General features: G+C 49.0%; 1 protein-coding gene across 1 annotated transcript in view; it reads right to left on the bottom strand.

The window, feature by feature from the left end:
* Window positions 1–13,013, bottom strand: part of IGF1R (insulin like growth factor 1 receptor) — a 300,467-nt gene that overhangs the window by 244,969 nt on the left and 42,485 nt on the right. Inside the window, exon 2 of the mRNA XM_082736451.1 lies at window positions 1,458–2,003. Within this exon, the coding sequence (XP_082592577.1) occupies window positions 1,458–2,003 (546 nt within the window). The remainder of the gene's footprint in view (window positions 1–1,457; window positions 2,004–13,013) is intronic.

The following is a 13,013-nucleotide window of genomic DNA, read 5'->3' as shown; positions in this document are numbered from 1 at the left end:
TTGCTGTTTTCTCAAAGCCAGTGGGTAACCTAAGGGTCGGGTACAGTTTTAATCAATCACAAATGGGACGTCAGCGCCCTACCTTCCTCCAACCCCAGCCAACAAGGACTCTTCAAGAAGCCTGATGGCGTCTTCGGCCATCCAACGTCCTGGTTACAGTCAACGAGACCCCTCCCTTATTTATCAGATGTTCATGGACACACAGGTGGATTGATAGCGTAAACGTGTGTGCTGGGCCAAAGAAACCTTCCCTTTCCCGGCTTCCACCCTGGCTGGACTGGGAACAAAAAGAACAGCTACCTGTGGGGTCTGGCCTTTGATTTGTTTATTTTATACACTTCATGGTTTAGGCAAAGCCTACCAGTTTGGGATTCCTTGGCTCTTCGTGACCAGCTAGAACACATGAGCTCCTTGGTCTTTAACTGGGCCAACCATTAAATAATAGCTATTTATAGCTACCACACTGACTTCCACACCAGGGAGAGGAACCTTCCCAGCCAACATACCTGAACATTGCTGAAAGCAACACGGCAAAGGCCCAGACTTGCCTTCTAATAGCAAACAACCTGGGTCTCCAGGTAATTGATCACAATAACTCAAGAGTCCAGTTATACTCGAGAGAAGAATAAAGCATGTTCCTGATAAAGAAGCGGCTTCAAAATATCACCCCCGGAACCTGGAGTGCCATGAACACATTTCAAAATTCTTTCACTAGGCGATTTCAGAAGATCTGCACAACTCTTTGGGGAGGAAAAGAAAAATGGAAGCCCAGGGCATAGGAGGGCACCCACTACACAGTTCCTTGCAAGTACGACCTGAATCTGGGATTCCAGGGGACTGGTCCAGGGCTCTCCCACCTCGGTGAGCTGCTCTGCCATAAACAGGCACACCTAAGCCTCGTGACCGTCCCTGGGGACCAAACATGGAGCGCAAGTCCCCACTTTCACAAGATGTGAATTGAATTTTGACCTTCCCTTTATTCAACCATTATTCCAAGTAGAGTCCTCCTAAGGAAGTCCCGCCACAACCAAATCTGTCTTTTCCCACAAAGGATGAACCCAGTTGATGCATAAGCAGTCCCTGACTACTGGGGCCTGGGGACCTCTGAAGCATACCAGGTCACCTTTCTCACTAGAATCCAAAGCTCAAGGTCAGCACGCTTCTGGCCCCGAAGGTGCTGGATTATTTCTAGGGCACGACTGGGATGCTCTTGACGGCAGCCATGACGGGGTCCTGCATTGCCCAAGTTCTCGAGTTCTCGGATGCAAAAGGAAGCCAGCCAAGACCCCTGCCTGCACCCAGCAGGCAGCCTCCTCCTCAGTGTGACACAACCACGCCCTCCGCCCTCCCTGCAGAACCCCCAGAGGAAGCCGCCAGCGCTCAGAAGAGGAGGGAGGCGAGGGAGAGCAGGAGGGGGAAAGAGAAGCAGAGGGAAAGCCACAACAGCGTGCCCTTACTTTTCTGGCAGCGGTTGGTGGTCCAGCAGCGATAGTTGTACTCGTTGTTGATGGTCGTCTTCTCACACAAGGGCTTCTCCTCCATCGTCCCCGGACACAGGTCCCCGCACTCCTTCGGGGGCTTGTTCCCCACGATGTAGTTATTGGACACGGCATCCAGGATCAGGGACCAGTCCACCGTGGAGAGGTAACAGAGATCGGCATTCTTCTCAATCCTGATGGCCCCCCGGGTGATGTTCCTCAGATTGTAAAGTCCGATATCCTTGAGATTGGTCATCTCAAAGATGACCAGGGCATAGTTGTAGAAGAGTTTCCAGCCGCGGATGACTGTGAGGTTGGGGAAGAGGTCCCCGAGGCTCTCGAGGCCGGCCACGCGGAACAGCAGCAGGTACTCGGTGATGACCGTGAGCTTGGGGAAACGGTAGCTGCGGTAGTCCTCTGCCTTGGAGATGAGCAGGATGTGGAGGTAGCCTTCGATCACCGTGCAGTTCTCCAGGCGCTTTAGCTGCTGATAGTCATTGCGGATGTCAATGCCCGGCCCGCAGACTGAGGGGAGACAAGAGGGCAAGGGCGGGACATGTCTGAGTTACAAGGAAATCGTTTTCTGAACTATTTCCCAACCCACGATGTGGCCCGTTTTTCAGGACACCTAAATTATGATGATTAAGGTGAGGAGACCCATTCTTCGCCAGGGACTAACGTTAGGTATGGGGTACCTGCGGCCATTCACGGCGCGTCTGCACTGGGCCAGATGTCGTGCAACATCCTCAGGGACCCTGGCGAGGGTCATCCCCACCCTGCTTATGTACAAACCACAGCTTAGAGCCCAGGGTCACACAGGAGCACAGACGAGAGTCAAGGTCGCACAGTCAAAGCTCTGCACCTGCCAGGCTGCACACCCCCACCCCTCTGCTTCCTGCATGGCCCCAGTGCCCAAAGTCTGAACAAACAGCTCAGCAGCCACAGAACAACAACCTACTACTGCAGCCAGCCACAAGGACCCCAAGCAATGAAGTCTGCGCGGGAGAACAGTCACTGTGACCTACAAAGCAAGGACCGAAAGAAGCAAGTTCTCACATTTCTTGCTACCATCTGACACGGGTCAGGTGGCCTTGCGTTCTTCCCCAATACTGTATGAATATAGATACAAAGCCTAACCCAACAGAGAGGCAAGAACGTGTGATTTCTATAGATAAAAGAGGTATGCCATCCCAATTTCAAAAAAATTATTTTATTAAGCAAGAAAACAAGCTTCCTATAGAGAGGTTGTATCAAAAGATGGCAGAAAGACAGTAAAAATCATCCGTATCTCCACATCCAAAGATAATCACTATTACCAGTGCCTATACCAGTGATCCTTTCTGCAGAAGTATTTTAATTAAAGTAAAGGCAATCAGAAAAGATTTCCTTCCTGCACTTAATATGAACATTTCACCAAGTCAATAGATGTCCTTCTATGTTACCACTTGAAGGACAGTAATTCTAGGGTACAAATATGCACCATGAGTTATTTTATTTTTTTTTACTTATTCATTTAAGAGGGAAAGAGAGCATGAGCAGAAGGAGAAGCAGAGGGAGAGGGGAAAGCAGATCATCTCAGGCTGATTTCACACTGAGCCCAGAGTCTGATGTGGGGCTCAATGGCAAGACCCCAAGATCATGACCCGAGCCGAGACCAAGAGTCAGATGCTCAACAACTGAGCCACCCAGACACCCCTGATTCTTTTATTTTTCTTAAACCAATCCCCTATCTTTGGATATTTAGTTTATCTCCAGTTTTTCACATCATAAACACCACTCCAGTGAATATTCTCGGCAAATGTCCAAGACTATTTTCTTGGGATAAATCCCTAGGTGGAGAACTGCTGGACCAAGACATCTGCAGATCTGAAGAGCTTTTGATACAACAGCCTCGATACTGGAGACTTTATTTTTAAAATACTAGACACGTACACAGACCCACAGACACAAACCTTGGTTAATATCCTTTCTTACAATTTAATAATCCCAAGCCTTCCATTAAAGCTTCTCAGACGGAGTCAAGTTTTCTGATGGATGTAATTCATTAATTTTTGGAGCACTCAACACGTAGGACGCTATAAGAGAGTCAAAGAAGCTGTGTCTGCCCTCTGAGGAGGCTCACGGTGAAGGACACAAGCTAAGACCCATGACAAACAATTGTCATATGAGGCAGAAGGTGGTCAGTGGTGTACTCAGTGTAAATCCACTGTAGATGGGAATGGAACTAAGCAGGACAGATGGGGTAGCCTTGGAGCTTCCTGTAAAGAAGGTCCTTTCTACTGGAGTGCCCAGGAAAGCTCTGGCTCCTATAGGATTTAAAAACTGAGTATTAAGGGGCAACCTGGGTGGCTCAGTCGATTAAGTGTCTGCCTTTGGCTCAGGTCATGATCCCAGGGTCCTAGGATCGAGCCCCATATTGGGTTCCCTGGTTGGTGGGGAGTCTGCTTCTCCCTCTGACCCTCCCCCGTCTCGTGCTTGCTCTCTCTCTCAAATAAATAAATAAAAACCACTAAAAAAAAATAAATAAATAAAACTGGGTATCAACATTCCGGAGGCCAGAGAAAAGGGAGAACAAGATACACTCAAGGGCCAGCGACGCTGATGGCTAGGGGTGTAGAGAAGAGCAGAAAAAATGAGTTCGGTAGAATCCAAGTCATAAAAGGTCACAGGTGGGGGATGGAAACTTTCATCTCAGGAATGAGGCCCCTCTCAAGACTCCTGAATGAAAGAGAAGTCCAAAGGAGGCCTTTTTTGGGAAGAATATTCTGGTATAAGACAGTACAAGACAGAATCGAAGTGGAGCAGGTGAGGGAAAAGGGGAGAGAGGTTCAGCGGGGCTTAGAGCCATAGACACAAATTGGACAGAGACTGGCAGGCAGGGAATGGGGTCCAGGAGACCCAAGAGCTGAGGAGTGGGCAAGGCTTGAGAACCTAGAACCTCACACCTCACTTGGTCCAACTGCCTTCTTTCACTGATGAGAAAATGAAGCCTCTACAACAGAGAAGAGAATGGGAGAACCAGCGCTCTGAGAACGTCTGAGAACATTCCATGCCGGACAAAGGCTATGAAGAAAGCTTTGTTTCATCTTGTTTTACCTCATGGGAGCCTTTCAGTAGCATCCCACACTACATAGTTTCATTGCCACTTTGAAGATGAGGAAGCAGATCTGGAGAAGTGGAACTTGACCCATGGTTTCTGGATTACCCCAGCTCTCAGCATCCTCCCCAACGGGTCACCCCCAAACCACTCTGACGAAGCTTCTGCCCCAATCATGATACTGAAGCACTCTTTGCAGAGCCCCTGATGACATTATCAAAGCCAATGACTGGTCCCTGTCCTCCTGTGACTTGACCCTTTCAGACACTTGACATCGCCTCCTTCCCAAGGGCTCTCTGATTCCACACACTCCTTCACCCCTCTTCTCCCACCTGACCTCTAAATGCTGCTCTCTGGCCTCAGCCTCCCCTTCTCTGTCCTCTCACGTGGACGGTGGCCTCCTGTGCCACCCACACACTGCTTGTCAACTGCATACCGTTGGGGCAGCTACAGAGTTGACACCCATCTGCCTACTCAACGTCTCCATTTAGGTGTCTAATAACTCTTTCCCTTCCCCCCAAAAAAATCCGCCTCCGGCGCTCCCATAGCTCAGTGGGTGGCATTCCCATTCTCTGAATTGCACGTGTCGAAAATGAAAGGGTCATTCCTGATTCTTGTCTCCCCTTACGCTGCACATGCCCAGTCCTCTTGGGCCTTGTGCTAACTGCAGTGCCAGACAGAGAGACACACACACTTTATGTTCTCACATACACGTAGAATCGAAAAAAGCCAAATGCATAGAAAAGATGAGCTAGAATGGTAGTTTGTCAGTGGCTGGGAGGTGGGGGGAATAGGGAGCTGCTGGTCAAAGGGTACAGACTCTTAGCTCAAAGATAAATACGATCTAGGGCTCGCCTGGCACAGCGTGGAGACTAGAACTGACAATAATACGGTATTCTTGGAAGTTGTTAGAGGAGTTGATCTTAAATGTCATCTCCACACGCACACACAAATTAAATTACACTGATGTAAGAGGATGGAGGTGTTTACTAACTTTATCATGGTAATCATTTTGTAATGTATACACGTATCTAATTATCACATTGTACACCTTAAACTTACATTAATGCCAGTAATATCTCAGAGAAGCTGAAAAAAACAGCCCTCTTGGCACCAGGTCCCGAGCCTATGCGGAACTAGGGCATTGCGCCCACCATGACGCCTTACTTCTTCAGGCCACTGTTCCTCATCCGCCCTGTTCATGTCCCTCCTAATGCATGTCTGCTCTCTTCGGGGCCTCTTCTCACCCCAGGGTCTCTCCCTCTGATCTCTCCCCCTGCAGTGGCGGCTCCAGGAGGAGGGGGAATTACTGTCCATTCCGCCCCCCGCCCCAGTGATGCCCCCAGGGCCTGAAGCAGTACTTGGTGCCTGGTGTTCACACCATTAATTCACATGTGGAATGAATGCATTGTTCCACATCTGCCTCTCCCCACTGTTCTAACCTTGATCTGAGCCACTGTCTTCTCCAGCCTCGTCTAGAGCAACACCTTCCCCAGGGTCCAGCCTCCGTCCCCCTGTCCGTCGCTGATCCAGCACCACTGCACAGGGGCTCATCCCTGTCGACTTCTACCTCAGCTGCTGGAATGGTCTTGCTTCACACGCTGTGGCACCAAGCTCCTTCCTCCTCATCCCCTGCTGACTGGGGTGCTTCTCCAGTCACACGGATGCCCCCACCCCATTTTCATCCTGTGGCTCTCTATTCTCATGTCACCTCATCAGAGCTTTGAGGGTCCCCCTCAACTGCCTCCTCCCCATTTCCCTATAGTTACCATTTTTATAGCACTTTTCATGTGTGACAAGAGTTGGGACCTGAAAGGACGTATTAGGTTGAGTGATCACTGTCTAGGACCCTCACTGAAATTAGAGGCTCTATACTGTTTGCGTTCTGCCTGTCTCCCTGTCTCCCAACATCCGGGCATACAGCAGCTTCCGGGAAGACGGGCTGCCCGACCAGGGCCACAGGAACCTAAAGTGGAACAGAGAGAACAAAGCCTCTCGGGTATTTGCCACCAAAGTACCCTCAAAACCAGGGAATACCATCCAACGATAGCTTCAGGTCAGGGACTCATCATGGAAGTCTTTTTTTTTTTTTTTTTTTGCTTTTATGCTATTTGTGTTTTCCTAAGCCCAACCTAAAGTTCTGTAGTCCTTCTGTGTCATCATCAAGTAAGTGTATTAGTTAGCTCTTAAATGATGAACGTACGTACGTGTAGAGGAGTGCTTGGAGGGCATCTAGCATTGCCTCCAGTGTGTGTCTGATCATACTGTACAGTGTTAGGCAACTGTTTGTTTGCTATCCTTTCCCAAGGGCCAGAAAATTCAGTACCGGCGAAAGAGCATGAAGACTCCTAACCAAAGTTTGCCAACCTTTCATACTGTCATTGAAACAGACCCTAGGAAAGAATCGGCTTCCCTCTGCCTCCCGTTCCCTGCCTGTGTAGACCACTCAGTTAACAAGCTGCATGACAGAGCTGGAATGGACAGATTCTTCAAGTGAAAGAACCGTCTCCCCATGGGACACTCTCCCCCCATTGGCAGAAGAAAAGAAGAACAAAAAAAAAGGAGGAAGAAACTAACCACTTGCTCCTAAAGAGAAGACAAGCCCAAGCCACAATGTTAGAGGCAGGTCCCGGCCACCAGCTGTTTTGGATTCTGTTGGTGATACTGTCGGCCTTTGGGGTATTTTGTGATAGGAACAGAAAAAGGAAAACCCAGCTGGACCAGGAATGATAACACAGCCTTCAAAAGGCACAAGCCACAAACAGGAAAGAGAATACAACATGCTTCATTGGTGCCGTGAAATGATACAAGCACCGAAGGAGTAAATATTCCACACAGCACATGAGAGAGAGACACACCCTTGCTACTACTCACTGATGATTAAAAGGAAATTGCAAAACACTGTTTCTCCCTTTTCAAAGCAACAGATAACCCAAAACTCGACTTGAAGGAAGGCACTGGAATGGGAGCTCTCAGGCCAGCCCTCAAAAAACCATCGAAGCTTATGGAGATGAAGGCAAACAGGAAGCAGAGGGAAAGAACACACTGGAAGGTAGGGCCAGCAGGCCTGGGCAGCAGGCCCAAAGCCAGCGAACAGGAACGGCAGAACGAAACAGATGGAAGACCGCCAGTGCGGAGCAGAGGGCCCAGGAAGGGATGTGGATGGGAGGCGCAGGGTGGCCTGGTACCCAAGCCAGGCCCCCTTGGAGGCAGGTAGGCAGGTGAGGGCCTGGGAGGTAGAAATCATTTCCCCCAAAATAAGATTTTTTTTTTTAAGATTTTATTTATTTATTTGACAGACAGAGATCACAAGGAGGCAGAGAGGCAGGCAGAGAGAGAGGGGGGAAGCGGGCTCCCTGCTGAGCAGAGAGTCCGATGCGGGGCTCCATCCCAGGACCCTGAGATCATGACCCGAGCCAAAGGCAGAGGCTTTAACCCACTGAGCCACCCAGGTGCCCCTAAAATAAGATTTTTAAAATTAAGGCTTTCAGTTGAAAGGACACTGCTCCCAATAAATTTCTACATATTTTTTTTAAAACATCAAAGGTAGAATTTCTGCTCTAGGGACTTAAGTGAATGGAAAAAACAAACTATACATATTTGGGAAATAAAATCCTAAGATTTGCTACTATGAGAAGGGTTAATAACAAGCAGTTACCTGAGAAAACCCCCAAAAGAGAAGCTGCATATCTAAGGATATGGAAAAGCTATAGAAGGAATTCAGTAACGGCTTCCGTATATGCTCTACGCTAAACACAGTCTTGTGTCCTGAAAAGGAGTAACGGGATGGGTCCTAGTCCTCAGGGCCATTTACAGGCTCCTGCCCCCAAGAAGTGAGGTACCCTTCCAAAGCCTGAAAAATGAGCTGTTCACACAGGTACCCTAAGGAAGCTGTCCTAAAGATGAGAGGTGTGCTTTTGTGTTCCTGTGGCCAGCACTGAGCTTTAAGCAATGTTACTACATAAATTAAACATTCCTTAAAAACATTCAACCATTCCATTGCCCCGAACTAAATATTAACAACACACAACAAAGGGGGAAATGAACAAATTTGTTGATTAGCCTCTGACACCCAATTCCATGAAAGATGATCAGAGGTAGTTACCTAATAAAAAATGTTTTTAAATCTAATCAACTCTTCTTGAAAATATGGGGCAGTCTTAACTCACAGATGGAAATAACAGACATTGGGAAGCATCATTAGCATTTTACTACAGGTCTGTAGGCAGAATGAGTAAAACGTTAGTCAACCAGTGTCACCTCTGGTTCTTGGTGGTAAAGTTCAATACAACATGACCATTCCCTTCCCCCACCCCGACACTGGCCCTCTATACAAGTTCTTTGCGTCCCATAAAATGAATTCTTTGGAACCACTAAGTTAGCACTCTAAATCCCTGGACTCTGTGAAAGCCACGCTCGTTTAAGAGGTTAGGAGAGGATTCATGTGTATTCATGTGAGTCCAAAATTCATGTGAATTTTGGACAAGCAGAGCAACCACCTCTCTCCTCAGCCAGGGCCAAATTAAGTGAGGTAAAAGTTTTAACAGGTCAATGAAAAGGGCTGCAGGCCCACAACTCCCCATCTCTAGGGAGGTCAGGAAGCCATCTCAGAAGCCATCCCTGAGGATGGTCTGAAAAAACAAGCAGGGTCTTGCCAGGAAAGGCAAGGGGGCAGGGTGTCAGGCGGAGGGAGGGGCTATCCACCTCTGGCTGCTGAATCCGCAGCCCCTAGTCCCTGGGCACGCAGGGAAGGGGAGGCATGGCTTTGTCCCTGCCCACTCCTTCCCTGCCCGCAAGGAACCAAAAAATCAGAAATGGGGGAGGGGGGGAGAAGGACAATGTTGTGATAACAAACACTATGGATATTCCAGAGTTTGTTAGAGTAGAATTTTCTATGTAAGTGTAAATAGACACAATTCATGTTAAGCCTTTTTTATCTTCATGCGTCAAGGAGAATGTGTTTACATTGTACATGTAATTGATATGTTACTAGCCAGGCAAGCAGTCCCTACCACCTGACAAACCCTCCACAGCTAAGGACAGTCCTAAGAATGCAAGGGATTGCATGGTGCAGGTGACTTTCCAAACAGAAATTAAAAATTAAGTGTATTTTTCAAGGCGCAAATTGTCCTCCACTGGCCCGTGGAAGAGCCATCTCTATCACACATATAAACATCATCTAAAAACCCATTCACACATAAGATGTAGCCCTGAAGGCTCCAGAGCGCGCTACAATGTGGCAAAGAATTCATAAAGCGGGCTGAGATGTTTACATCCTGCCTCTCCAATGAAGAAATGGAAACTTCACTGGGAAATACTTCAAAGACTGGAGGGAACATAAGCCCCAGTGTCCCCAACACATAAAGCATCTGGAACTTCAGAGATGGGTACAGAACGAAGCCGTCTTTGCTCCGATGGAAGAACACCTATTTTCCTGGGTCTTCATGAAAACAACTTTGCTTGCTCTCATGGTGATTCCAAACTCCTTTCTGATCTTAAACTATGGAAAGTCCAATATTCTAAGTCTCTAAATTTTAAATCATCTTTATTTATAAGAGCCCTGAATCCTTTTTAACTACTCCCAGTCCCAATGGTTGGTTCCTTTTTAAAAAATATTCTACTTAGGGGTGCCTGGGTGGCTCAGAGGGTTAAGCCTCTACCTTCGGCTCAGGTCATGATCTCAGGGTCCTGGAATCAAGCCCCACATTGGGCCCTCTGCTCACCAGGGGGCCTACTTCCCTGCCCCCCGCCCCAACCCTGCCTGCCTCTCTACCTGCTTGTAATCTCTCTGTGTCAAATAAATAAAATCTTTTAAAAAATATTTATTTATATGAGAAAGAGAGAGAGAGAGTGGAGGGTTGAAGGGGTGTAGGGAGAGGGAGAAGCAGACCAGCTGCTGAGTAGGGATTCTGAGATCCCAGGACTCTGAGATCATGATCTAAGCAGAAGGCAGATGCTTAACCAACTGAGCCCCCCAGGTCCCCCAGCTGGTTGCCTTTTTGTTTTTTTAAGATTTTATTTATTTATTTGACAGACAGAAATCACAAGCACATGGAGAGGCAGGCAGAGAGAGAAGGAAGGGAAGCAGGCTCTCCATTGAGCAGAGAGCCCGATGCGGGGCTTAATGCGGGGCTCAATCCTAGGACCCTGGGATCATGACCTGAGCTGAGGGCTGGTTGCCTTTTTGATGAAAGGGCACACAAGGACTAGACTCCCTTGGTTATACCTCCCACCCACTACCAGCCACTCAGCCCCCCATGGGCCCAGTGGGAGCTGCATCAGGCTTTGCTGCCAGGCCTCCCAGGGAAGCACCACCACCAGGCAGGCAAGTGCAGGCCAGGCTGCACCCTGAACCACCAAACAGGGAATCTGCGCAGCCAGTGGATGGCGCTATGGGTCCCGGTGAACTAGAGGAGGGGAGCTACAGAGCCAGGAGGAGGCAAGTCCAGAAGCTGCAGCCTGACCTGGAAAATACAGGCTCCTCCTGCCGCCTTCTCCCCTCTCTCTTGACTTTGGGTTTTCTGCTCAGAACCAGGCTAACCTTCCAAATAAAAGTCAGCCCTGTGGCCCCCATCCTATCTCACCGGCTTTTATAGAACGCGTTACATCATTCCAGTTCACATCCTCATTTCAAAAATATTATAAAATGTTCCAGTTACCTCGAGTGACCCGTACTCTTGCAATTAGCCTGTTATCTACACAAACTCATTACCCGGGTACGAGTCCCCCTCCCCGGCTCCCCCTGCACCAGGCTGCACGTCTTCATGGATCTAGTGTGAAAGGTCTGTCTCTGGAATTGTTGAGGACTTTTAGTTGATTTGGGGCCTTTGTCAGAGGGGAGGGGACGCCCTGCCACTTGGCATGAGGTCAGCCGTTTCCCTGCTCTGTGCCTCAGTTTCCCCACAATTCAGATGCAGGTTTGGGACTATATTTATTTAGTCCTCCCATAAATACTGATAAAACACCTACAGCATGCAGATATATACTTCCCCGGGGCTCAGAAGTCAGCAGGGAAGAAAATCAACATATTATTCCTGCCCTCCTGGAGTGGCTTGTCCTGGCGGGGCCCTAAAACCAGCACACCCCATGTCTCTAACGCAGACTCCCAGGTTCACCTGCCGCCACACGAATGGAGTCAGGACCACAGGCCTGATGCACACTCAGCTGCTCCTGCTGCATGTCCCAAGAGTCAACACATCCCTACAGCAAAGAGCCATCACAGGAAACATGACAGGACACCAGATCTCTGATGCCCAGGGACAGCTGTCCCGGGACAAGCAAGTCTCACCAAAAGGAACACACACCAGGAGCTGCTGATGACAGCTGGGGCCACGTGGAGCTGGGGGAGGGGGCGGCAGAGACTGAAGCAGCAGAGAAGAAAGGGGAGGGAGCGGTCCGAGGAGAGCAGGAAGAGAACCAAAGCATGGCCTCTGGAGAAGGACAAAGGGAACAGCGCCTGGAACAGAAGGTGCTAAAGAAACCAACGGGGAAAACCCCAGACAGATGCATGGCCTCAGCCCTCACAAAGAGACAGAACGACCATGGAGGAGCCTGGGCATGAATACCATAAAAATAAGGACTTTAGGAGCGGTCATCCGGGCAGTGGTCAGTAACTAAACAAAAATAGAGAGGACTGCACACCCATGTCCATAGCGGCATCATTCCCAAGGGCCGAAAGGAGGAAGCAACTCAAGTGTCCACTGATGGACGGACGGACACACAAAATGTGGTCTATTCATACCAGGAATATTATTTGGTCTTAAAAAGGAAGGGACTTCAGACACCTGCTACAGCACAAAGGAACCTGGAGGACCCCCTGCTGAGTGAAATTAGCCAGGACAGAAGTACAAATATTGTATGATTCCACTAGCTACAGTGGTCCGATTCACAGAGATGGAAAGCAGAATGGCACGTGCAGGGCGTGAGAAGCAGGGAGGGGGAGTTGTTGGTTAACCAGTGCAGGGTCTCCTCTTTTCCAGATGAAGAGAGTTCTGGAGATTGGCTGTGCCACAATGCGAATGTACTTAACAGGACTGTACACTGAAAACTGGTTAAGATGGTGAATTTCATGTTATGTGTATTTGACCACACTTTTTTTTCTTTCAAGAAGAAGAAAAAGCTTTCCCTGCATTTTATTCTGCCCCTTCAGTGGGTCACACAACAGTAAACGGAGAGCTAAAGACAGGCTGTGCTGCCCATCCACCAGAGAGGCCCAAGGAGAGCCCAGCAGGAACGAAAGCAGGCTCCCAGACAGGCGGGGCATTCAGAACACTGCCTCCAGGCCAGGCATGGCTGTGGGGTGGCACCCAGCCAGACCTCGGGGCACAAAGAGCAGGTCTCAGCAAGAGTCCCGCACAGACTCCCCAGGGAAAATGGCTCTGAGCACTTGCGGCAGGTGTAAGTGGTCACACAGATGGACGCCCGTGTGCCCCTCCCTA

This window comes from Mustela nivalis, assembly GCF_964662115.1.
Source record: "Mustela nivalis genome assembly, chromosome: 6".
NCBI lineage: Eukaryota > Metazoa > Chordata > Mammalia > Carnivora > Mustelidae > Mustela > Mustela nivalis.
The sequence above is the reverse complement of the archived record's forward strand: the minus strand, read 5'-3'. Positions and strand labels throughout refer to the sequence as shown.